Raw genomic sequence first — 26,534 nt, 5'->3', positions numbered from 1 at the left:
CTGCAAGAAACTGAATTCTGTCAACAACTTGGGTGAGCTTGGAAGCCTATTCTTCCCCGAAGCCTCCAGAAAGGAAGGCAGCCTGGCCATCAAGTCCCTGAACCGAGTGCTGTGACACAAATCTTCAGAACCCGGAGCTAAACAGTGGGTATTGCTTTAAGCCACTGTTCGTGGTCACCTGTGACACAGCAAGAGAAAACAAATCCAGAGACCTTAACAGTTTTCTCCACAGTAACTCACAGAGGAAAAAAGACTAAGACACTCTGGAGTCTGCTTTGCAGGAGGTGAAAACCGAGGTACCAGCTCAATGGAGGAAAAGGGCAAGACTGTAATTAAGGTATACCTACAAATTCAGGCTGCTTATTTAATTTATATGCAGAGTACATCATGAGAAACGCTGGGCTGGAAGAAACACAAGCTGGAATCAAGATTGCCGGGAGAAATATCAATAACCTCAGATATGCAGATGACACCACCCTTATGGCAGAAAGTGAAGAAGAACTAAAGAGCCTCTTGATGAAAGTGAAAGAGGAGAGTGAAAAAGTTGGCTTAAAGCTCAGCGTTCAGAAAACTAAGATCATGGCATCTGGTCCCATCACTTCATGGGAAATAAATGGGGAAACAGTGGAAACAGTGTCAGACTTTATTTTGGGGGCTCCAAAATCACTGCAGATGGTGATTGCAGCCATGAAATTAAAAGACACTTACTCCTTGGAAGGAAGGTTATGGCCAACCTAGATAGCATATTTAAAAGCAGAGACATTACTTTTCCAACAAAAGTTCGTCTAGTCAAGGCTATGGTTTTTCCAGTGGTCATGTATGGATGTGAGAGTTGGACGGTGAAGAAAGCTGAGCGCCGAAGAACTGATGCTTTTGAACTGTGGTGTTGGAGAAGGCTCTTGAGAGTCCCTTGGACTGCAAGGAGATCCAATCAATCCATCCTAAAGGAGATCAGTCGTGGGTATTCATTGGAAGGACTAATGTTGAAGCTGAAACTCCAATACTTTGGCCACCTCATGTGAAGAGTTAACTCACTGGAAAAGACCCTAATGCTGGGTAGTATTGGGGGCAGGAGGAGAAGGGGACGACAGAGGATAAGATGGTTGGATGGCATCACTGACTCGATGGACATGGTTTGGGTAAACTCCGGGAGTTGGTGATGGACAGGGAGGCCTGGCGTGCTGCGATTCATGGGGTCGCAAAGAGTTGGAGACGACTGAGCGATTGAACTGAGCTGACTGGACAAAGAAGGAAAGAAACTTCCTAAATGCCTGTCCTGCCATGACTCCGGCCACCATAGTTGAGTTCATTCTCTCCACAAGGCTACTCTTACCTATAACATTAGCATAAAGATTTTTCTTGGTCCAACTTAAGACAAATACAGAGGAAAATAAGATTAGCCCTGTTTGATCACTAAGAAAACAAGCCCAGAGAAGATTGATTTAACAGCTATAAGGGGCAGAGCTAGGATTAGAACTCAAGTTTGTGTTGCCACACCCAGCAGTCAGTCTTATCCCCAAAAGTTGGGGTGCCTCTCCTCTCTCCACCCTCTGCTTCTTCCTCTTGACTCTGGAGAACCTGTCTGGCAGGTCTGACCGCACCAGGAAGTAAAAGGGGAGGGAGGAAATTCCAATCATCCTTCCACTTTGTAGAGACAACTTCTGCACTCCCTGCCCTGTATTTCCCTTCCCTCCTGGTATATACCACCATCTCCTTCCAACTCTTTGTTTCAGTATCTACTTGTCATCATCTCATCCTCATTTATTTTCTGAATGCCTCCAGAATGTGCCAGAGACTAAGATGATACCGTGGGCCTTGGCCACAGGGGGCTGTCCCTAACTCACTCTTAGAGGAAGTACTTGAGGTGTCCACCCTAGGTCCCCGCCTAGAGCAGAGCCACCTAAACCAGGCAAGGAGAGGCTATGCCTCTGAGGCTCTCATCTTGCTCCACCTCTGAGGCTTTTTTCTCTTTCCACAAGTTTGCCTCTCTAGGTCTGCAGTCCCAGAAGCAATAGATCTGGTCATGTGTTCCCTCTTCTCTGTTTTCTCTCCTGTTGTAAGGCAGTTACAGACAGGAGCTGTGCTCTACCGTCTCCCCAGCCTTCAGTCCACATCACAGTCTGTTTTGCAGATGCTACCGCACTGAGCAAAGGAAATCAAGTCTTACTGATTCTACATTCTTGTTAATTCAATGGAAACTGGTTACCCAAATATCACACTGGTTAGTGTGGTATTACTGGTTAGTCCAAATACCACACAAAATTGTTATGTATTTTGGGCTAAATGTGTCTTTAAGATTCAGCATATATATGGAATTTGAAAGATGGTAACGATAACCCTATATGCGAGACAGAATAAGAGACACAGATGCATAGAACAATTTTATGGACTCTGAGGGAGAAGGTGAGGGTGGGATGTTCTGGGAGAATAGCATTGAAACATGTATATTATCATATGTGAAACAGAACACCATTCCATGTTCGATGCATGAGACAAGGGCTCAGGGCCGGGGCAATGGGATGACCCAGAGGGATGGGATGGGGAGGGAGGTGGGTGGGGGGTCCAGGAAGGGGAACACATGTAAACCCATGGCTGATTCATGTCAATGTATGGCAAAAACTATTACAATATTGTAAAGTAATTAGCCCCCAACTAAAATGAATAAATTTATAAAAAAAAAAGAAAAGTAAAAAAAAAATAATAATAATAAAGACAATGTGAGGGGGCAAAAAAAAAAAAAAAGATTCAGCATAGTGGTGAAGTGGAAAAAACAGGATATCTGGGGTCTACAGATTTAACAAATTTTCTTGTTTATTTTCTATTCACCATGTTTCACCAAGTCTAGAAATGCCATCAATGATTAAGCACATCATTTTATGTACCATTAGGAAGAAAAACACTTCCGGTTATAATTATAGGATGTGTCCCAATTTCAGAGATTTAAAAATTTGAACTCTTGGATGCAAAGAAATATAGCATTTTTAAAACTGTGAAATAAAAGCAATAACATGAGAAAAAAATTGCTGAAGTGTTATCTACCTAAAGAAAACCACTTTCACTAACATTTGAATTTTTTTCTATATTTTTACAGTTATGGACCTTTCCCAGTCGTGTCCAACTCTCTGCAACGCCTTGGACTGCAGCATGCCAGGCCTCCCTATCCCTCATCATCTCCCAGAGTTTGCCCGAGTTCATGTTTATTGTATCAGTGATGCTGTCCAGCCCTCTCATCCTCTGACACCCTCTTCTCCTTCTGCCCTCAATCTTTCCCAGCATCAGGGGCTTTTCCAATGAGTCGTCTGTTCAAATCACATGACCAAAATACTGGAGCTTTAGCTTCAGCATCAGTCCTTGCAGTGAACATTTAGTGTTGATCTCCCTAAGATTGACTGGTTTGATCTCCTTGCTGTCCAAGGGACTTTCAGAAGTCTTCTCCAGCACCACAGTGCGAAGGCATCAATTCTTTGGTGTTCTGCCTTCTTTACAGTCCAGCTCTTATAACCACATGTGACCACTGGGAATAACATAGCCTTGCCTATATGGATCTTTGTCAGCAGAGTAATGTCTCTGCTTTTCAACACACTGTCTAGGTTTGTCATCACTTTCCTGCCAAGAAGCAATCGTCTTCTGATTTCATGGTTGCAGTCACCTTCCACAGTGATTTTGGAGCCCAGGAAGAGGAAATCTGTCACTACCTCCACCTTTTTCCCTTCTGTTTGCCATGCAGTAATGGGGCCAGATGTCATGATCTTAGTTGTTTTAATATTTAGACTTAAGCCGGCTCTTTCACTCTTCTTCACCCTCATCAAGAGGCTCTTTAGTTCCTCTTTGCTTTCTGCCATTAGAGTGGAATCATCCAAATATCTGAGGCTGTTGATGTTTCTCCCACCTATCTTGATTCCAGCTTGTAACTCATCCAGCCCAGCATTTCTCATGTTGTGCTCAGCGTACAGGTTAGACATACAAGGTGACAGCAGACAGCCCTGTGATACTACTTTCTCGATCTTGAACCAATCAGTTGTTCCACACAGGGTTCTAACTGTTGCTTCTTGACTTGCATATGGACCTTACAGATAGTATATGTAAAGCCTTTATGTACTAAGTATACAAATTTATAAATATTTGTAAATATATATATTTATGCACTATACACCTTACCTGCCTCCTGAGTAACCTGTATGCAGGTCAAGAAGCAACAGTTAGAACCAGGCATGGAACAACAGACTGGTTCAAATTTGGGGAAAGAGTACGTCAAGGCTGTATATTGTCACCCTGCTATTTAACTTATATGCAAAGTACACCATGCAAAATGCAGGGCTAGATGAATCACAAGCTGAAATCAAGGTTGCTGGGAGAAATGTCAGCAACCTAAGATAGCAGATGATATCACTCTAATGGCAGAAAGTGAACAGGAACTAAAGAGCCTCTTTATGAGGGTGAAAGAGGAGAGTGAAAAAACTGGCTTAAAACTCAACATTCAAAAAACTAAGATCATAGCATTCGGTCCAATCACTTCATAGCAAATAGATGGGGAAAAAGTGGAAACAGGGGCAGATTTTATTTTCTTGGGCTCCAAAATAACTGTGGATGGTGACTGTAGCCACAGAATTAAAAGACACTTGCTCCTTGGAGGAAAAGCTATGACAAACCTAGACAGTATAGTAAAAACAGAGATATCAATTTGCCCACCAAAGTCCATATAGTCAAAGTTATGGTTTTTCCATAAGGAGAAGGGAACGACAGAGGATGAGATGGTTGGATGGCATCACCGACTCGATGGACATGAGTTTGGGCAAGCTCCAGGAATTGGTGATGGGCAGGGAAGGCTGGCGTGCTGCCGTCCATGGGGTTGCAAAGAGCTGGACACGACTGAGTGACTGGACTGAACTGAACTGATGGTTTTTCCACTAGTCCTGTATGGATGTAAGAGTTGGACCATAAAAAAGGCTGAGCGCTGAAGAATTGATACTTTCGAACTGTGGTGCTGAAGGGCTCTTGCGAGTCCCATAGATAGCAAGGAGATCAAACCAGTCAATTCTAAAGGAAATCAACCCTGAATAGTCATTGGAAGGACTATTACTGAAGCTGAAGCTCCAATACTTTGGCTACCTGATGCAAAGAGCTGGCTCATTGGAAAAGACCCTGATGCTGGGAAAGATTGAGGGCAAGAGGAGAAGGGGGCGACAGAGGATGAGATGGTTGGATAGTATTACTGATTAAATGGACATGAGATAGTGAAGGACAGGGAAGCCTGGCATGCTGCAGTCCATGGGACTGCCAAGAGTTGGACAGGACTTAGTGACTGAACAACATTTCTAAATACTTATATTTGTATTTTTATTATACAATCTACAGCCGCAAACCTTCCTTCTCACTATCCCCACAGCCCCCATGTTCCTCCTCTGAGAAAACCACTGTCAGCACTTGGGTGCGCATCCCTCCCATCCTATATATACACACAAGTACACAAAGAACTTAGAGTTTTACCAAGCAAATACTTTACCACTGAGCCTCCTGGGAAACTAGCAGCACTGTAATGATAAAGTTTATGGGATTATAATGAGTTAGCACAAATATATCCACCTCACTTTCCTTCATAGTTTCATAGCATTCTGTTATGTACCATTGTTTTGATTGGCTAATTTTCATGTTTGATTTTGAAGCCCAAGAAAAGAAAATCTGTCATTGTTTCCACTTTTCCCCTATCTATTTCTCATGAAGTGATGGGACATTTACAATACTTTATTTCTGTTTATTTTTTTCCACCAGGCCTCACTGGCATGTGGATCTTAGTTTCCCCTGCAATGGAAGCACAGTCTTTGCCATTGGACTGCCAGGGAAGTCCCTGTAATACTTTATTTCTTAAGCTTGGTGGTAGTCATAATTTTTTCTTAGATTGGTATGTATGTATGAAATATTTCATATTAAAATTTTTTTTAAAAGATCGAATGAGATGAAGAGTGAATCGTTTGCCTATAGACTCCAAGGGCTTCCCAGGTGGTGCCAAGTGGTAAAGAATCTGGCTGCCAATGCGTCTCAATGCAAGAGATGCAAGAGGCTCAAGTTGGATCCCTGGGTCGGGAAGATCCCCTGGAGGAGGAAATGCTGGCAACCCACTCCAGTATTCTTGCCTGGGAAACCCCATGGACAGAGGAGCCTGGTAGGCTACAGTTCATGCAATGACAAAGAGTCTGACAGGACTGAGCGCCAGTGTACAGACTAGACTAGACTGTAAGGATTTTTCCCTGATGAGTTTTGTGTGATTTGGGTTTGGAGACACAGAGAATCCAGAAGGAAGGATCCTGGAGCCACCCAAACAGTCTGGCTTCTTCCTATCATTCAGATCTTTGTTCAAGTATCTCTGCGGGAAGCCTTCCTTAACACCCATTTCAGATCACCACATGCCCATTCAACTCTTTAACAAACAGCGCTATTTTACTGCAAGATGCTTATCACTCTGGGCTGTTTTAGTAAGTCCCCCACTAGAATACTCTGTCTTGGTCAACCCTGTATTTCCAAAGCCATTTTAAATCCTCAATTATTTTTGGGGGGGATGGCTGGATGAATAAGCCAATGAATGAATGGGGAGACCTTCCCTCCAACCTCAGGACGGCTCATTGGAGCCAGACCCGAGGGCAGAGGTAGAATGAGGAAAGCCTGAGGGGAAGAGTGAAGATTAGGGTGGGTTGAGGATAAAAGGGAAAGGGGAGAGTGAAAAAGTTGGCTTAAAACTCAACATTTAGGTTGCTTCCATGTCCTGGCTATTATAAACAGTGCTGTGATGAACACTGGGGTACATGTGTCTCTTTCAATTCTTTCGGTGTGTATGCCCAGCAGTGGGATTGCTGGGTCATATGGCAGTTCTATTTCCAGTTTTTTGAGGAATCTCCACACTGTTCTCCATAGTGGCTGTACTAGTTTGCATTCCCACCAACAGTGTAATAGGGTTCCCTTTTCTCCATACCCTTTCCAGGCTGACTGATGGAATCTAGAAAAATGGTACTGATGAACCTGTTTGCAGGGCAGGAATAGAGATGCAGACAGAACAGACTTGTGGACACAGTGGGGGAAGAAGAGGGTGTGATGAATTGAGAGAGTAGCATTGACATATGTACACTATCATATGTAACATAGACAGCTAATGGGAAGTTGCTGTATAACACAGGGAGCTCTATCCAGTGCTCTGTGACAACCTAGAGGGGTGAGGTAGGGGGAGGTTCAAGGGAAGGGATATATGTATACTTATGGTTGATTTATGTTGTTGTACGGCAGAAACCAGCGCAACATTGTAAAGCAATTATCGAATTAAATTTTTTAAAAAAGAAAAAAAAAAACCTCAACATTTAGAAAACAAAGATCATGGCATCTGGTCCCATCACTTCATGGGAAATAGATGGGGAAACAGTGACAGACTTTATTTTGGGGGGCTCCAAAATCAATGGTGACTGCAGCCATGAAATTAAAAGATGCTTGCTCCTTGGAAGAAAAGTTATGACCAACCTAGACAGCATATTAAAAAGCAGAGACATTACTTTGCCAACAAAGGTCTGTCTAGTCAAAGCTATGGTTTTTCCAGTAGGCATGTATGGATGTGAGAGTTGGACGATGAAGAAAGCTGAGCGCTGAAGAATTGATGCTTTTGAACTGTGGTGTTGGAGAAGACTCTTGAGAGTCCCTTGGACTGCAAGGAGATCCAACCAGTCCATCCTAATGGAAATCAGTCCTGAATATTCATTGAAAGGACTGATGATGAAGCTGAAACTCCAATACTTTGGCCACCTGATGCGAAGAACTGACTCATTGGAAAAGACCCTGATGCTAGGAAAGATTGAAGGCAGGAGGAGAAGTGGACAACAGGATGAGATGGATGGCATCACCGATTCGATGGACATGAGTTTGAGTAAATTCCGGGAGTTGGTAATGGACAGGACACGTCTGAGCGACTGAACCGAACTGAAATGAGGAGACGGAGGATGAAGATCTGGGTTAGAGACAAGAGACAGTCCTCGAGGCTGAGGCGCCTGGGGCGAAAGTAAGTGGAGAGGGAGGAAGTCCGGAAGAGCGGGTCAGGGAGGAGGTGTCTTCAGGGCTGGGAGGCGGGGCCTGGAGGAGGGAGGGTGTCTTCAGGGAGGGGGCGGGGCCTGGAGGAGGGAGGCGGGGCGGGCCTTGAAGGGTGGGGCCTGCGAGCGGGTGGGGCTCCTGGGTGGCCGGGGCCTGGAGAAGGGGCGGGGCCTACGGGCTGGCCGCTGGGATCGGCTCTCTGCGGCGGCGGCGGCGGCGGCGGCGGAAAATGGCTGCTACGGCGGCTGTGGACACTCAGCTGATGCTCGGAGTCGGGCTGATCGGTGAGGACACAGGCGCCCTGCCCCGCAGGCCGGCACCCAGTTCCGTCTCCGCCTGGTCCCGCAGCACCGCCAGCGGTGGGGAGGGCGCGGCCCCCTCCAAGTTGGGCCTGGGCTAGGGGCTGTGGGCCCGACCTCCTCGGCGCAGGGACCGGGCTTGCCGCTTCGGCCCGTGCGCCCGCGGCCTTGTTTGGGGCCTGCCTGGGCTGGGAGGCAGGGCGGGGGGACCCCGGAGACCTCCAGGGTTCTATGAGGGAAGTCCTCCTGGACGCTCCGAGCTGCAGACGAGCCTGGACGTGAAGGCTGATCGAGCTGCTCAGGCGAGGCCCCGGTGAGGCCGAGGGCAACTTGCAGACTGCACGTCTGTGAGGCTGCAGGGCCGGGGTCCCTCTGAGCGAGGCAGAAGACGGGCGCTAGCCCGGCGCCCGTCTGGCCCCGGTCATGTGATCGGGTGGTTCCAGAGGTGATGGCCTGCTGCAAGCCCGGGGTGCTACGCGTTCTGCATCGATTGTTTCGCGTTTGACTCTCACCTCGGCTCCAGGGGGGTCTGGCTAATGTTTGATGCCCACTTCACGGAGCAGATGGAGGCCCAGGGTGTCATTTGTACAAGAAGGCACACTAGGAAGTGGTGGACCCAGGATGGGGACCCTTGCAGTCTAGCCCCAGAGCCCCACCTCATACCAGGGGAGAATGCCTGCATCCGAAGAGAGAGGTCGTGCATGTAACATGTAATATCATAATAGGGTGGGTGGAATCCCAGTTTCTTTTGAGGAAATCAGTGGATAAGGAAGTGTGTTAGGATCTTTGGGCTGCCGGAAATGCATGCCCGAGGCTTGTGCAATGGTTTTTGAAGCAACGTCCATCCGACAGCAACAGTGAGCACGGGGTTGGTTTAGGGGAACGTCTGTCGGTTCCCTGCATGCCACTGTCCTTTGAAAAAATATTCTCCAGAGATTTTCATATATGCCTAAACCCTAGTGCACAGGCACATTGCTTAGATTTAGCAAAACTGGTGGAAATGTGGCTAAATGTTGCTGATTATTTTCACTGCCTCAAAGGAGTGCATTTATCTGGGAACAGATTCTGTGTTCATTTCTAATGTGATTTTAAAACTGTTTCAAAACAAAACCTAAGTACCTAAGACATCTTCCACTCCAGTGTCCTTGGGCTTCCCTTGTGGCTCAGCTGGCAAAGAATCAGCCTGCAATGCGGGAGACCTGGGTTCGATCCCTGGGTTGGGAAGATCCCCTGGAGAAGGGAAAGGCTACCCCCTCCAGTATTCTGGCCTGGAGAATTCCATGGACTGTATAGTCCATGGGGTCACAAAGAGTTGCTCACAACTGAGCAATCTTTGTCGTTAAGACTTCTTAGTCCTTGAAGGTACTTTCGAGGTAAGACTGAATTAAAGCGCGTCTTTATCTGGTATCAGCAAAGAAAAAGATAAATTACCACATTTTCAATTCATTTTTAAAAATTTTTCGTGTTGACATGAATTTAAAAGGGATTGGCTTAAAAATAATGGGGGTGAGTGGAGCTCCTTCCCCTTATGACCGGAGGAGGACCAGGTGTTGATAATTGCTGAAGCTGAGTGATGGAGGTTCATTTTATCATTCTCTACTTTTTCGTACTTGACATTTTCATAATAAAAGGTTTTGGTTTTTTTTTAAGTCTGTAGATGAAAAACTGGATTTTTACTGGTGTATGTTCAGTTACTGTTTCTCTAAATTTTAGGCTATTTTTGCCTGGAGTTGTTTTTATTAGCAAATTGCTCCTATTTTGTTACTAAGGTGTTGACTTTGGTAGTGAAACTTCATGTATGACTGTTTAACCATTATTATTAAAATTTTAAATACAGACTTCATACTATCAGTGCATAGCGTGATATGACAGAGATGTCCCCATTTTCTTAATTTCCAGTTTTCAACAAACCCTTTCTATGTATTTATTAAACATACTTCCAACTAGATCATAAGGTAAAGTGATTATAAGTTTATGAGAATTTGTATGGGAGGAGACAGGGAAGACCCTACCAAACCTCTAAAGCTACATTTTCATTCATGAATTGTTAGAAAAGCTTGTTACTCAGGTGGCCTAAAATTTGAGATCAGGAGAGCTAGCTAATGGGACCAGGAGAGGTAGGTGAGAACTGGGGGATGGGGTGGGGGGGATCTCACATGCTCTGGGTTTCTTTGTAAAATGGGGTGTTGAAACTGATTCCACGAAGTGCTTCTAAGTAACCAATCAATTCACTTCCTTGCTGCTGTTTGACGTTCTCACAGTGAGCATCTTTCCACCGTAGAAAAGGACACAAATGGAGAAGTCCTGTGGGTGTGGTGTTATCCTTCCACCACAGCCACTTTAAGGAACCTGCTGCTGCGAAAATGCTGCCTTACAGATGGAAACAAACCGCTCCATCCCTTCGTCTTTGGTCAGTACAGAAGAACATGGTTTTATATCACAACCGTTGAAGTTCCAGATTCTTCCATTCTGAAAAAGGTATGACTGTAGGAGGGTCAACAGAATGGAAAAATATTTTAAGTGATGTAAGATTATTCCAATAACCCTTAGCTTCAGACTTCCTCATTCATAATATGTTTGGGGAAGATATTAAATATATGATTTTAATTGGGAATGTTCTCTTTCACATTTCACTCTCAGTCATTATATTGATTGGTATATATTGTTTGATTGACCCGTGGTTGGTATAGAGAAGCTTTTCCCAGGTTACACTTGGATGGAGTAGAAATGTAGAAAAGTTTTCAAAGCCTTGACTCTGATTAAAAGTGGGAAGAAGTAATTTCCCATAATTAAAAACTATTTTAAAGGATATAATTATCCTGGTTAAGAAAACTTTTTTATTGGTTTATGTTTGACAAGGGTATGTTAAGAATAGAGAGGATAACTAAGGAGATGTGTGTGTTCAGTAGACTTTGTGTGTATGTCACTTGATACGGACACCATCAAGGTGACAGGCTAAAAGCCAGGAAGTATGTGGTCATTTTGGACTTTCCTAGTCCCACACAGCCAGCAGGTTTTTTCAGAGGAAATAATATTGGTACGGAGTGGCTGAGCCCCTGGTTGGTTTTCGGGTGAAGACTTCTTTTAGCATTTCGGGGCTATTTCTGTAGTCAGTCACCAGACGGTGTGAAACATGTTCAGGATACCAGTTTAAATGTTAGGAATTACATTTAAAGTAACAGGAAGGCAACAATTTAGAAACTGTAAGAGGTTTAAGACAAAAAAGAGATTAATAATTAGAAAATGTAAATTGTAAAAAGATACTAATGGGAATAATAGGTATATGATGATCAGAAATTTGTATATATACTAATAGAGGCATATAAATAAATGAAGGTTATAACAATGCCCTTTAGCCTATATAACATCCTACAGAGAATTGAATATTTGGGGAACTGTATGATTTTTACTGAAACATATATATGTTGTTTTCCATCCTTCTATTTCATTAATGAAAAATAGTCACCAAGTGGTAGGTCTGATATAGCATTCCTAATTCGACTTGATGAGGGTAGGGGGTTTTAAATAAAAACTCACATTTCTGATATTTGAAATATTTTTATGTTTTTGAGAAAAAGAATTCTAACTAAAAGGAAATTAAATATATGTATATATAATTTTTATGTATATATATATATATATATACACACACAAAATATTTTTTATGTGTATATTATTTATAAATAATATACACATAAAAGTATAAAGAGGCAAGTGAGGACTTGTTACATTTTGGTCTTTTCTTTTTAATGCTGGTTTGTCTTATACAAGAGGCTTGTTAGGATGTAGTAATAAAGATTAATTATATTAAAGTGTCTTTAAAGAGTGTACTTTTTTTTGTTTGTTTTGGACAGGTGACTCATTTTTCTATTGTTCTGACCGCCAAAGATTTTAATCCAGAGAAATATGCCGCCTTCACTAGGATATTGTGTAGGTCTGTATGAAAACTGTATTAAATGCTAATATACAAAAATGAGGATCTTACTCAATAGTCATGTAGCAAATTTCTACATGAGGAAGCATATTTCAGCCTTCTGTTTGGACACTGTTTTATAAAGAGGAATTTTGTCTTACTTCCATGGTACTGCTCCTGTTATCAGGGAAAATGATAGATGGGGGGAGAAGAGGCAGTTTGCACAACTGTTGTAGGTGCTGGGTATTTTGAGTCACTTGCCACTTTTGGTATTTTACTTCTGCTCATTTCCAAGCTGGAACTTTCCTTAGGATGGAAGTGGTAAGCTGGTTCATTTGTGTCAGTCTGTGTGTGGGAGTCATTTGGGGAAGGCTAACGGGCCTTTTGAATTATGCTTAAGGACAGGAAAATATTTCTTAGCTGGAATGCTGAGGAGCTGAGAAACCGATGAACTGGTTAATCATGCTTCAAGTGGCCTTCAGTTTCACGACTGTTGAAAAAATTAATCTGAAGTATACTAGTTTGCTTTCTTGCCTTGATAAGTGTATCTAGTGAAATTAATGAAATTTCTCTTATATGTGAGAGACATTATCTTTTTCTTTTTATAAAGTTTTATTAAAGTATAAAGGAGATAGAGAAAGCTTCTGACATAGGCATCAGAAGGGGGCAGAAAGAGCACCCCTATCTTTTTCTTAAACAAGACTTTTGCAGGGTTTCAGGTTTTGCTTTTTTTTTTCCCCCTAATATTGTCACTAGATAGAATTATAATGATCAGTGTTATGTATTACCCTCAGGTTTACATCCAATATGTAGATTTTTATGGGGGGCGGGATAAGAGGCGTTGTGTTTGTTTTTCACACTATAAGCCTGATAAATGGTTGCATTTTTGCCATTTTTATATATGTATACACACAGTGTAAGAATACCATCTCATGACCTAAATGTTACAGTTAGGTTATATTTTGACAAAATGAAGTTTTACTGTTTTTGCAGTCAGCTGTGATAAAAAAGAACTTCTTGCTCTCCATGAGATAAATTCCAGGAGTGTGGCTCACTGGAACGTACACAGTTGTCTGCAAATAAGGCACTGACACAAAGGGAAATTATTCCTGTTAGAAGGGTCACTATCCAGGAGCCATGAACTAAAGACGCTGCAGAGGTGTTTCTGAACAAATGGTGGACTCCCATTTCATTTGATTGAGTCAAGGTTAGGTTACTCAACTGAATTCACTGGGAAATAATTCTAGGCCTCCAAAGGCCAGGTAGCTTTAGACCGTACTTCCTGCCCTGGAGGAAGCCCAGAGGGTTTCTCAGCTTGTGCAGTGCTGTGACATTGTCACACTCTGAATTCTCTCCTCCTGTCACAGTTACAAGAGGAATGAGGACTCAAGCTGATGCCAACCACTTCCTCTGCCCGGCCCCCCTTAACACTCTTCAAGTGTTTGCCCTGGCACCTGTCCACACCCACGTGCTCTCTGCACGCACACTCAGTCTCCCCACGAACACATGTGCCTCTTTACACACACAGCGATAAACACTTTTTCACTTTCCCTTTTTTATTTTCACTAAGGTATAGCTGATTTACAATGTTGCGTTAGTTAGAAAAGCACTTTTTGATGGCAGGAAGGTGCCCTCTCCCATTTCTGGTGAGAGGCGCCCTTTGTAGCACACTGCACACGGTGGCCAGAGAATCCCCACATGGCGGGGTCCGTTCGCTCTGTGGGATCTGGGCCCACTGCCATGACCCCTTTTTATAATTTTAAATTATTTTTTAAAATGAAATTTTATTTTTTAAATATGTAATCATTTTAATGGTGCCGTTTGGTTTTTTGGTGGTCGTGATGTAAGCACATAGTAAAAAGAAATGCAAATAACACCAAAGGGTGTACAGTGAAGCCTAAGTCCCCGTCTTCGTCAGTTCCCAGTCTCCAGTTCTTCCTCCCGACCCCCCTACCCCAGGGCAGCTCCTGGACTTGCCTTCCTTATGTCTTACTGGAGCTGTTTTCTTCATCTATAAGCATTGGATGAGTTCATGGGGTTGATTGTTTTCTATACATGCCAGTTCATCATATTCATTGTCCTCTGCCTCTTTTTCCCCAGTGTGTGCACAAAAATAATTTAAAAACACTGATAGTTGACGAAATTTAATAAGCAGTTAAATCACATGCTTTTTTTCACTTAATCTACAATAAATATAGTTTTCAAGTGATCTGTCTTAAACAGTTATTTTATGTTCATCCCACTTTTGTATCCCTTCAGCTACTAAAATGCCCAAGTAGACCCAGACCTACTTCTCTAGAATTCACATTTAGGTTCTCACAGGAAGAGATTGCAGGGGAGGAGCCTGATTTCACATGTGAGCTGTAAATGTAGCTGCCTTCCTGTCAGCATTTTCTGCACCTTTTTAATTTAATGAATGTATCTAGTGTTTATTTATCACCAGAAATTTAGAGGAGTTTGATTTCTTAATTATCTAAATATAGCTACCTCTGAGAACTCTAATAGTAAATATACATTCTGCAACTTATTGCTGCTTTCTCTGTGAACAATGCATAAACTCCTTTCTTATGAAAGGAAATCCAGCAATAAAAGAGTTGCTATGCCCAACGACACCACCTGTGAATGTAAGACATAAAAACAGATAAGGATACAGTATTCTTGAGAACAGCGGAGCCTCAGGAAGTCCCTAGTTCATTCTCCTGCCTAAGTGGACCTCAGCCAGCCTCCCCAGATGTAACGAGAGCTGACTTCACAGAACTGTTGAAGGTTTCTTCAGTGGTGGTTTTATTGTTCTAATATATTTTCTGAGTAAATTTATAGAAGTAACTATGTCATGAAAAGATGCAGGCATTCAGAAGTGTGTTAGCAAGTTGGCTCAGGTTCTTTAGAACGTACCCATGTCTGGCCTTGGCGCTTTACTCCAGGTGGTCCATGCTAACTAGAAGCACGCTTGCTTTTTGTCCTTTCTCGCAGAATGTACCTGAAGCACGGGAGCCCAGTTAAGATGATGGAGAGTTACATCGCGGTTCTCACGAAGGGGATATGCCAGAGTGAAGAAAATGGCTCTTTCCTTAGCAAGGACTTTGATGCCCGAAAGGCATACCTTGCAGGTTCCATCAAAGGTAAAAAAAAAAAGATGCAAAAAAGAAACAAAAACCCACCCCAACAACAACAAAACTCCAGGCCAGGGACAGTCTCGCATTAGACTATTATTTCCTCTTTCCACATATTTTCATCTACATAATATTTGTTTCCTGTGTGGGAAGGTAGTTTTCCATTTCCTTATATGGTTAGAACTCTGTCAGGAAAGCAGACTTGTGTGGTGTTTCTTTCCATATGACTCCAACTGCCTATAGAGAATTCTTTCTTCGGTGTGCTGAAGTCGCAGGTCGAAGTCTCCACTGACTTCCATCGTTTTCCTTTCCTTAGATCTTAGCAGTGACCTCTTCCTCCGGGGGTGCTAAAGCCCCTGCCCCAGTTCCCAGTCTAACTCCCTGCCTCTCTTTCCTCGCTGGAAGGTCCAGCCTGAAGCTAAGCCAGGAGTTTGTGTCCTTAACAAGGAAAGAGAGAGGACTCCGAGAGCGATGCTGGCCTTCATTCTTATCCTTGATCCCACTGTTTCATATGGTTTCTAAGCATCCCTGTTGAGGTGTTAGGTGTTTGTCCAGCTGTCTCACAAGGACTTGTGCAGTGATGTAAATGTAGGTTTGAGGGATCAGTGAACCTTTTTTTTTTTTAACTTAAGCTTTCACGATCCCAAAGATGGTCATTCCCTTCATATAATTCCCCTTTCTCATGAATCTGGCTTCACCTCTGCATCCAGTATCCAGTCCCTTGTGGGAGTGGGTGTAGCTACCGTAACACCCGTCCTGGGGAGCAGATGTATGGAGTGATATGCCATCCACCAACTAAGGTGCTTCTGTACTTGTAACATTTACCAAAATTTGTTCTCTGTATTGAAAATAATTATGCATTCATGTGATAAGAATTATTTCTGATAAAAACTTGATTTCCTTATATAATGTTTAATGCACTCACAATTTCTTTTGTTTTAAGACATTGTATCTCAGTTTGGAATGGAAACTGTTATCTTACACACAGCACTGATGCTAAAGAAAAGAATTGTCGTCTATCACCCCAAAATAGAAGCTGTCCAGGAGTTTACCAGGTATGATCTCTTATCATTAAAAAGTGTAAACTTTGTTGGCAGCCACTTTGGGGTCCTCTGTGTCACTGTGGGCCCTGTTGCTTTGCACGATGGTATAAATAAGATGTGTTAGCTTAGGGGTGAAATACCACTTTGGTTTAGATTTCATGTTCAAGGTCACTGAGTTTGAACAGATTCTTCTTTAAATTTTGAAATATAAATATTTTGGAGCAGGAAGTTTGCAAACATTCCCTTGCCAGAGAGTAGATATCAGCCTTGTAGCCATATGCTTTCTGTCCCAATTACTCAACTGCCATGGGTTGCATAAAAGCAGCCATGCACAGCACATGCGTAAATGAATGAGCATGACTGTGTTCCGTGTAAAATCTTACATGCAAATAAGGGCAGCACACTCATGGGCCATAGTTGCCTGACCCCTGTTTTGGGCAAGTTGTTCTTCCATTCTGTTTTATCACAGACTCTTATTTATATAGTAAATATAGATTCGTTTTGTTTTCTGCCAAATCTAACTTAAGATTTGTTCTTAGATTCTTTGGTAAAAGCAGAGGAGCTAGCATTTATGCTATTCACTGTATGTGAGGCATTGTGTAAGTCACTTGGGTGTATTAGACTGACTCACGAGAAGAACCCTGGGAGGAAGTGTGACTGCCCTGTTTATAGATAAGCAGATGGAGGCTAAGTGGTTAGATACTGAGAAGAAAAAAGGCTTGCTAGGCAGAAAGACCTAGGGTAGGGTCCTAGGAGACAACTTCTTAGCCTTGTGACCACATAAAGGATATGTAATGTTTCTACACCTCAGTTTGTTTATCTGTGAAATGAAGCTGGTAATACCCACCTCATAAGCTTGGTTTCAGGATTGGAAATAATTTGTGTAACATGCTCAGCACGTTACATAGTGTGCACTCTAGAAATGATTACAGTTGTTAGGATGGTGATTGCCTCAGGTCACAGTAATGGGACCAGAATTGTTATCCTGCTCTCACTCCCAGATTCTGTGTTTCTCCACCCATTTTCCCTCTTCCTCTACATTTATGCTTCTGAAACCTGAGTGTCCTCAGTTTCTGAGATATCTAGTAGACCACCAGAGGGTTCACAAAAACCGCAGGCACATTCAACACATGCTTCTTCCTGAATGAAGTAGCTGTTTCACTGGAAGTTTTTTAAGAAAACTTATTTTCGTATGAAAACAAACACAAAATAGTTTGCAAGTTTGGCTGGAATTTTAAATATGAAATGGGAGGCTTCAAAAAAATTTCTTGCTTGCAGGGCCCACTTTGGATTTTACCCCCAGACCGCCTCTGTGGCAGTTTGCAGAGTGGAGTATTGGGAGGAGCACTTTATTATTATTATTATTATTGTTTTGGCTGCCCTGTGAGGCATGTGGGATACTCCCTAAGCAGGGATGGAACCCACGCCCCCTGCAGTGGAAGGCAGAGTCTTAACCACTGGACCATGGGGGAACACTTTAAAAGCATCATTCCTTTCCACCATGGAGATCTTTTGAAACTAATACCTTCAGTTTTTTGTAGCTAATCTGACCCCAAAAGTGGTGTTTAAAACATTTGGGCTTCCCTGGTGGTTCTGTGGTAAAGAATCCACATGCCAATACAGGAGAGTTGGGAGTTCGATCCCTGGGTCAGGAAGATTCCCTGGAGAAGGAAATGGCAACCCACTCCAGTTTTCTTGCCTGGGAAATCCCATGGACAGAGGAGCCTAGCGGGCTTCAGTCCACGGGGTCACAAAGAGTCGGACACGACTGAGCAACTAAGCAACAGCAAAACACTGCATTACTTTACTTTGAAGCCTCCAGGTGTTGGCACAGTGAGTTTGTTCTCCTTCTGCCTCTGGAAGCCAGTTTCCTCCCCAGAAGAAGAGGGAACAGGACAGGCGGAGTCTCAGGGGTGGGCTGGCAACCATCTGTGTTCTCACTTTGATTCCCCAGGACACTGCCTGCCCTGGTGTGGCATCGACAGGACTGGACCATACTTCACTCCTATGTGCACCTGGATGCCGATGAACTGGAAGCCCTACAGATGTGCCCAGGTAGGCAGCAGGCTCCCAGGGGAGGAGAAACTCAGCTTTAACCAGGGTTGTTGTTTGTTTGGGGGGGATTTTTTTTTTTTAATTTTAGAGCATTCCTAAGGGGAATGTTGGGCTTCCCTGGTAGCTCAGATAGTAAAAATCTGCCTGCAACATGGAAGACCTGGGTTCGATCCCTGAGTTGGGAAGATTCCCTGGAGGAGGGCATGACAACCCACTCCAGTATTCTTGTCTGGAGAATCCCCATGGACAAAGGAGCCTGTCGGGCTGCACTCCATGGGGTTGCAAAGAGTTGGACACAGCTGAGCAACTAAGCACAGCACAGCAAGGAGAATGTTGATTATTTATTATTTCTTTGGTAAATGCATCCAGTTTGTTTTTTCCCTTACAAAGTTTTTTTAATTAAAAAAATTTGTACACCTGAAACTAACACAACATTGTAAATCAAGTATACTCTAACAAAAATTATAAAATTAAAAAAAAATTGTGATAAAATACACAAAATCACCTAAAAGTTACCACTGTTTTCATTTTCCTTTTAATGAAGTGGGGCATGTTTCAAGGCTGGTGGGATCTTAGTTCCCTGACCAGGGATCAAACCTGTACCCCCTGCAGTGGAAGCATAGACTTAACCAGTGGACTGCCAGGAAGTCTCCCCTCATGGTATCTTTTGATGAATAGAAATCTTAATGTGTTGGGATGTTTTTAGACTTATGATTTTATCTTTTATATTTTGTTTAAGAAAATTTCTATCCCAATGGCAGAAAGATATTCTCCTATATTTTCTTGTAAAAATTTATATAAAGTTTTTTGTTCCCCATTTAAGCTTTTAATCTACCTGGAATTACTGTTTTTTGTAGGTAGGGTGTGAGTTCCACTATTTCATTTTTTTCCATCTGGATAGCAACTTGGCTCAGGAACACTTACTGAATAGTGTCCTCTCTCTCCAGAAATCTGCAGTATCATTTTTTTTTTTTGATATTTGATATATGATTTTATGTATCATAGAAATAATGATTTTATGAATCATATTCGATATATGATTTTGGTCATCATATATCACATTTTCTTATACCTGAGGGAATCTTTGTCTGGGTGCTCTGTGGTAGGTTTTTACTTTTGTTACTGCCGTTGTTTTTTAAACGTCCTCACTTGGTAAAGTAAAATTGGTCCAAAAAAACAGTTGTTTTTAGTTGTATTGTCCTGTGAAATTGAAAAAGTCGGGGAACCTTTGTTTTAACACCAGTTCCAAAAGTCTGCTAATTCTTTTTTATGTGTTTATTTTTGGCTGTACTGGATCTTCGCTGCTGCACCCAGGCTTTCTCTAGTTGCAACGAGCGGGGTTTACTCTCCACTTGCGGTGCGCAGGGTTCTCATTGCGGTGGCTTCTCTTGTTGCGGCTCACGGGCTCTAGGGCACACAGGCTTCAGTTGTTGCGGCCCACGGGCTTAGTTGTCCCATGGCATGTGAGATCTTCCTGGAGTAGGGGTCAAACCCACGTCCCTTGCATTGGCAGGTGGATTCCTAACCACTGGACCACCCGGGAAGTCCAGTCTGCTGATTCTTGAGTTGCTTTGAGTCCTCTAGTGTTTATTGTATCTGATCTAAAGTTGGTGACAATGATGCTGTTTCTTCCATGCTATCCCCAAGGAACCCGAGTGTTTGGCTGTGACTTCTTGGCGACAAAAACCCACGAGGGGACAGTGGTCAAGAGAATCCTTGCTACACGCTGTTTTCTCTGTCATTCTCTTTTAAAGACTTTATTTTTTATTTGGCCGCACAGCATGACCTGTGGGATCTTACTTCCCCAACCAAGGATTGAACCCGGGCCCCAGCAGTGAAAGCACCGAGTCCTAACCACTGGACCACCAGGGAATTCCCTCCTCTGTCATTTTTGACCCAAATAACGACAACTGAAAAGCTGATGATTTACTTCAGCCTTCTTCCTTGACATAAAATCTAACTTTGGGACATTCTGAGGGGTGTGTGAGTTTCTTCAGACAGTTGGCAATAATGGCACCTTAAGAAATACCACAGATACAGCTTAAATGCCCTGCGATCAGTGACACAGAGAAGAAAAGCAGCTGATGAGCTCTTAGACTCACTCCCGTTTTGGTATGTTCACAATGTGATTTCCTCCTCCTCCAGTAACCTGCTCCTCCCTGTAACACAGGTTACATTGCTGGATTTGTGGACCTAGAGGTGAGCAACAGATCAGACCTGTACGACGTGTTTGTGAATCTGGCAGACAGTGAGGTCACCATTGCCCCGCTCGCAAAAGGTTAGTTCTCTATTATTCTCTGTTGTTGACACCGGATATAAGCCAAGCAGTTGCATTTTTTAGGCTGATTCTCAGTATTTAAATACTAAATACTCACCTGTTGTGCTGGAGGGATTTTTCTTGTCTGGAATACAGCACTCATCCTAGTAGACCTAACCGTTAAGGATACATGTGAGTGCTTACGCTGTATGGTGTATATATATTAATAAGATCAATGGTCTAGTCATATTGTTTCTCCACTTTTCTCTTTAAACAAGGTGTATTTGTTATCTATTGCTGCATAACAGATTACTTCTAAGCTTTGTGATTTAAAACACGAAATACTTATTATCTCAGTTTTGATGGGCAAGAATTCAGGAGTGACTTAGCTACGAGGTTTTGGCTCAGGGTCTCTCATGAGGTTTTAATCAAGATACTGCCAGGGCTGCAGTCAAATGAAAGCTCAGCTTAGTTGGGGCAAAGAGGATCCCTTTTCAAGCTTGCTCATGCGGCTGTGGACAAGCGACCTCACCACAGGGGCCTTTCCCTGGGACAGCTTGAGTGTTCTCAGCACGTGACTGCTGGTCACCCCAACAGTAAGTCAAGACAGAGGAGGCCACAGTGTCTTCTGCGACCTAGTCTGGGAAATCACATACCGTCACTTCCTCCATATTCTATTCGTTAAAGCAGGTCATTAAGGGAAAAGAATTTAGACTCCACCTCATGAAGGACAAAGTATCAAAGAGGATGCAGACGTATGTCACTGCAAGGGTTGAATATGACTCCTGTGTGGAAAATCTTATTGAACAATGTCTCAGTGAACACCAGGGAATGAGAGTATTCTTGGGGGCTAAAGACCAAGAAAGGGTGCGCTAGTGTCATAGGGTCACCTCTGGAAACTGTAAATTATCCTAAATTACAGCTGCATAAAGTAGAAAAGTTTTGGGTTTTATACATTTTGAGCCCAGGACATTGTGAAATCTTGGTTTTAGATGAGAATTACCGATAACAACTTTTGTGTTGTCATTTATCTTTCTCCTAAAATTGGGAGCAGCCGAATGCTAGCCAGTGAGGGATAGTTGTTAGCTAGGTTCTGATTATGTGAGGTTTTATCTAGCAACTTCCAATTAATAGAACTAAAACTTGTTTTCTCTTAATTCACTTGGAAATTACAAGCATGATACATATTCATGGTGAAGAATTCAAAATATATTATCAGGTCTTTAGGAGATGTTGCCTTTTGTAAAGCTGGAATGGTAGAAATATAGCTATGGCCAGGGCCACTGAAACTGCTGAAGCATTAGGACCGGAAAGCATGGCCGTTCCCGGCTGTCCGCTGCTGCTCTGAGTCAATAAAATGGGCTCATCCCAGTGGAGTCTGTCCCTCTCGAGTGTTAACCAGAAATCTCTGTTAACCTTCTTGCTGCAGAAAATAGCAATGTAGATACTGGGTTGGCCAAAAAGTTCGTTACAAAAAAAACCTGAACGAACTTTTTGGTCAGCCCATAATTACTGTAACTTAGGTTGCTTTCTTGGCTCATTCCTAAGGGCCTTTACACCGTGATTGTTGAGATGCTTCTCCAAAACTGACAGGAAGCACTGCTTTCACAATATTCCTGCCAGAAAGATAAATGTGAATTTCCAACTGTGAAGACGTGGATAGGAAAGTCAGGCTCTTGGCTTACAATTACAACCTATACGAAGTCAGTTTTCATTAGGTTTTTGTCTAGAAAGAAAAATAAAAATTCTTATCAGAATTTTGGTTTGGCGTTGGTGTATTTTTACTTTGGACATGAAGTATATAAATCACGGTCATGCCTTACCTCCTGTTGTGTCGCCATATTTGTGTGTAGTCTGTTCAGTTGCTCAGTCGTGTCCGACTCTTTGCGACCACATGGACTGCAGCACGCCAGGCCTCCCTGTCCATCACCAACTTCCGGAGTTTACTCAGACTCATGTCCATTGAGTCGGTGATGCCATCCAACCGTCTCATCTGTGTATAGTAACAGGATGGAGATGTGGGGGCTTGTCAATTGTTTTTTCAGAATCCCCTCAGTACAGTTGTTTGGGTTGTCATGTAGATGATTATTTTTCATTTTGTAAATGTCTAAACATTCACGTTACATATTCTTCTTGATCTCACCAGAGGCCATGACAATGGGCAAGCTGCACAAAGAAATTGGTCAGTTGATTGTCCAGTCGGCAGAAGATCCAGAGAAGTCAGACAGCCAAGTTATACAGGTAATGCCTTCATCTTCCCACCGACTGAGTCCCAAAAAGGCATCTCTTGGCAGCGGCAGGTTATCTGCTGTCCACGTGAACAGCGGGAAGTGACTGGAGAGGCCCATGGGCAGCTGCTCAGAGGAGGTCTTCAGGATGGGCCTGATGAAGATGAGCCAGTCAGCTACCAGGCTCCAGGGAGAGATGGGCACCGGGGGCCGGTGCCAAAATCAAGCAGTTATTGTGGAAGATGTAACTGCTCAGTGGTGAGAGGGGCCACAGGTTTGGTGGGCACTCGCCAGCAGCGCCTTTCTCCTCAGTGCTGGCCTATCCATCTGTGGCCGGGAGGGGTGGGCAGGTTTTGTCCTGAGAACCCAGACTCTTGAGACTCTCCTACTGGACAGATGGCCATTACCCACCCATTCCACCAGCAACCTTAGAGTGAAAACGGTGTTGGTGAAATGTATAAATTTGAGTTTTGAATTACAGTGTTTTTCATGGACTAAAAGTGATCCATAGATGGCTCAGTATAATGTATGACATAGTGCCTGGTGTGTTTTCAGAATTCAAAAATATCCGAATAAATTAATGATGTCAGCAAACCAGGAAACAGACATGACTTTAATTCGAGCCCTGCTGAGTCCTCAGCCTCCCAAAGGGAATGTCAGTTGGTGAAGGGGAAGGAAAGCCTGTGTTGCGGGTGCTGGGCTGCTCATCCCAGGCAGGAGGGGACTTTGGGAAGAGATTTGTTCTAAAAACAATAGCAGGTTCCTCAAAAAGCCAAGCACAGCATTAATATAGATTTGGTAATTCTATATTACGGAGAAGGCAGTGGCACCCCACTCCATTACTCTTGCCTGGAAAACCCCATGGACGGAGGAGCCTGGTAGGCTACAGTCCATGGGGTCGCTAAGAGTCGCTGAGCGACTTCACTTTCACTTTTCCCTTTCATGCACTGGAGAAGGAAATGGCAACCCACTCCAGTATTCTTGCCTGGAGAATCCTAGGGACGGCAGAGCCTGGTGAGCTGCCGTCCATGGGGTCGCACAGAGTCGGACACGACTGAAGCAACTTAGCAGCAGCAGCAGCAGCAATTCTATATTAAAAATTGAAAACAGGAAGTCAAATAGATATTTATGTACCCATGTCCATAGTAGCATTATTCACAATGGCCAAAAGGTGAAAACAACCCAGACGTTCATCAACGGATGGATGGATAAACAAAACATAGTGTGTACATATGGTGGAATATTACTCAGCCTTAGAATGAAGTGCTGACGTGTGCTACAGCATGTATGAACCTGGAAAACATTATGCTGAGTGAAATACGCCAGTCACAAAAGGACAGATGTTTTGATTCCACTAGTACCTATTAATGGAATAGGCAAGTTCATAGCGGCAGAAAGTACAGTGGTGATTGCCAAGGCCTAGTGGGGTGGGTGGAGAGTTCTTGTTTAATGTGTACAGAGTTGGTTTAGAATGATGAAAAAGTTCTGGGAATGGGTAGTGGTGATGGCTGCACAACATGATGAAAGTACTTAAAACGCCACTGAGTTGTGCACTTAAAAAAAAGGTTAAAATATTCCCCCACCCCCACCACTGCTGCTGCACAAAGTTAGCTGTGACATTTATTTTTTGTTGTTTTAAATTTGTTTCATTTTTTATAATTTATAAATAAAGTTAGTCTGATAAAGAAATAGGAAAATTTCTGGACAGCTATTCAAGTTTTTGGACACTAGCGTATTGTATATTTTCCTGTTCTATTAAAGGATATCTCCCTAAAAACAAAAGAAATCTTCACCAACCTGGCTCCATTTTCAGAAGTTTCGGATGATGGAGAAAAGCGAGTGCTCAATTATGAGGCACTAAAGCAAAGACGATTTCCACCAGCCACAGAAAACTTCCTCTACCATCTAGCAGCCGCGGAGCAAATGCTGAAAATTTGACAGTGGGACAGAATGTATCACTGATGACTGATCTAAAGCCCTAGCACCATGATTATCCATTAACTATGTAAAATACTGGAAATAACCAAGAAAATGTTATATTTTTAATGTTTTATTTGAAAGCATTGTAATTTGACCTGAAAAAGCACTGAAACACACATGAAAACACTTCTGATTTCCTATCTGATTAATTTCATACCTACTCTCAATGTTTACAAAGTGCTGTAACCACCTATGTAACTTTATAAAAGCCCAAAATCCCGGGGTAAGAGCAGAGCAGCTCTGTCAAGTTCTCCTGCAAATCGCAGCAAGTCTGAAGGCCTTCGTTATAAGTTCCAGTTTATCTCATTGTGTAACCACAAACTAATGGTTTATTTTCAGAAAGCTGCCTGAAATTTTGCTTTGAATTCTTCTAGGAAGAACTTTAATTCCTCATGAGGAACTCTATACTTTCTGAGCCAAACTACTAAGTTCTCTGCAGAACCGTCTAGATCATTCAAAAGACCCTGCAGTTGCACTTTCTTGTAAAAGAAATTTTTTTTCTTAGCCTTTGAATATTTTGCCTATATTACAAGGGTTTTGCCTAGATTTTATACTTGAGTAGACAACTTTAATAATCCATATTTATACTGTCGCAGAGGTAAGCATTTGGCAAATTTAAGCCATGAGTACTCTTTAATTAACCTAGTTGGTAGCGATATTCTTTTAAAAAAAGAGGCCAGTCCTTATGTAGTAGCATAAGAGAAGAAGCCTATTTTGAATATAAATGTCTGTCTGACTGAAACAGCAACCTTATATAATTGGTGAGGGAGTGTGAGAATTAACTTCTTGTAAAGGCCAAAACCAGAGAATGTCTTCAAGCAACGTCAGTAAAATTAATTTGGCCACATAAGAAGGTATCCATTCTTGTTTAGTTAGGTACCTTTTTCATAATTGGAGACCTAAAAATTGCAAAATAAGCATGGGGGTCTAAATTACGTTCTTCTTATATGTATTCATATTAATTATGACAGGTTATTTTTTTCACTTAGTACTCTTGTCCTCAGAAATCTTAACCCGAAAAATGTTTGCAGAAAAACTTGTCTTTATTGGATTTTTCATTTATCCTGGGTGGTAGACATTGTTAAGGAAAACAATTTTAAAACAGCCCCTTCTTGGGTAGGGGCAGGGGAGAATTTGAAGTAAAATGATGTTTACTGGGGCAAACAATTTAAAATTAAATCTGCACTTTATGAAAATGAATACTAACGTCTTTTTCACCCTCATTTTTTTTTTGTATTACTGTATTAGCTCATGATCAAAGTTGTTGAAATGACAAATTTATGATACAGAAATAAAGTGAAATATTTTGATATTCAGCACTTTTAGGCATAAATTGTGCCCTTTCTCCCCACTCCAACCAAACAAAAGAAAAAACCCTCTCTGTCAAATGCAGACCCCCTGGGGATAATCTGAAGACCTATATGAATGTTAAGCAGTCTGGCTCCTTCCACCCCTGGCTTGGTCCTTCTTTCCTTACCCGGTTCTCCTCCACACCCCCTTCCTGGAGCTGACTCTAAAGTGTCATCTTTGAGAAGATGTCCTCACATTACTACTGTATCATCGATCAGTGGCTAAAATCTTCACT

At 42.6% G+C, this 26,534-nt stretch overlaps 1 protein-coding gene across 3 annotated transcripts; it reads left to right on the top strand.

Moving 5' to 3' along the window:
• The first annotated feature begins 8,262 nt into the window (after positions 1 to 8,262).
• Positions 8,263 to 26,268, top strand: DENND10 (DENN domain containing 10). 3 transcript variants are annotated; one of them, XM_081536291.1, is made up of 9 exons: positions 8,263 to 8,345; positions 10,642 to 10,838; positions 12,215 to 12,294; positions 15,247 to 15,395; positions 16,330 to 16,441; positions 18,384 to 18,484; positions 20,655 to 20,762; positions 22,888 to 22,982; positions 24,731 to 26,268. In XM_081536291.1, exons 1-9 carry the CDS (start codon positions 8,291 to 8,293, stop codon positions 24,905 to 24,907), a joined length of 1,074 nt encoding a protein of 357 aa, XP_081392417.1. In that variant the 5' UTR covers positions 8,263 to 8,290; the 3' UTR covers positions 24,908 to 26,268. The 3 variants fall into 3 exon arrangements, with proteins under 3 accessions (XP_081392417.1, XP_081392426.1, XP_081392436.1); XM_081536300.1 differs by having other exon boundaries at positions 10,622 to 10,770; XM_081536310.1 differs by having other exon boundaries at positions 10,622 to 10,838.
• Positions 26,269 to 26,534: the final 266 nt, after the last annotated feature.

Source organism: Giraffa tippelskirchi, chromosome 2 (assembly GCF_054371585.1).
Source record: "Giraffa tippelskirchi isolate mGirTip1 chromosome 2, T2T-mGirTip1v1.2.pri, whole genome shotgun sequence".
NCBI classification, from domain to species: Eukaryota; Metazoa; Chordata; class Mammalia; order Artiodactyla; family Giraffidae; genus Giraffa; species Giraffa tippelskirchi.
Note: the sequence above shows the minus strand (reverse complement) of the source record. Positions and strands in the feature narration are given on the sequence as shown.

What these genes read in the sequence shown, in the direction of transcription:
- DENND10 (XM_081536291.1), top strand. Translation starts at nt 8,291, where the DNA reads ATGGCTGCTACGGCGGCTGTGGACACTCAGCTGATGCTCGGAGTCGGG. An exon ending in AGCCCTACAGATGTGCCCAG is followed by an intron (nt 18,485 to 20,654) that starts GTAGGCAGCAGG and finishes CCTGTAACACAG; the next exon opens with GTTACATTGCTGGATTTGTG. An exon ending in CAGACAGCCAAGTTATACAG is followed by an intron (nt 22,983 to 24,730) that starts GTAATGCCTTCA and finishes GTTCTATTAAAG; the next exon opens with GATATCTCCCTAAAAACAAA.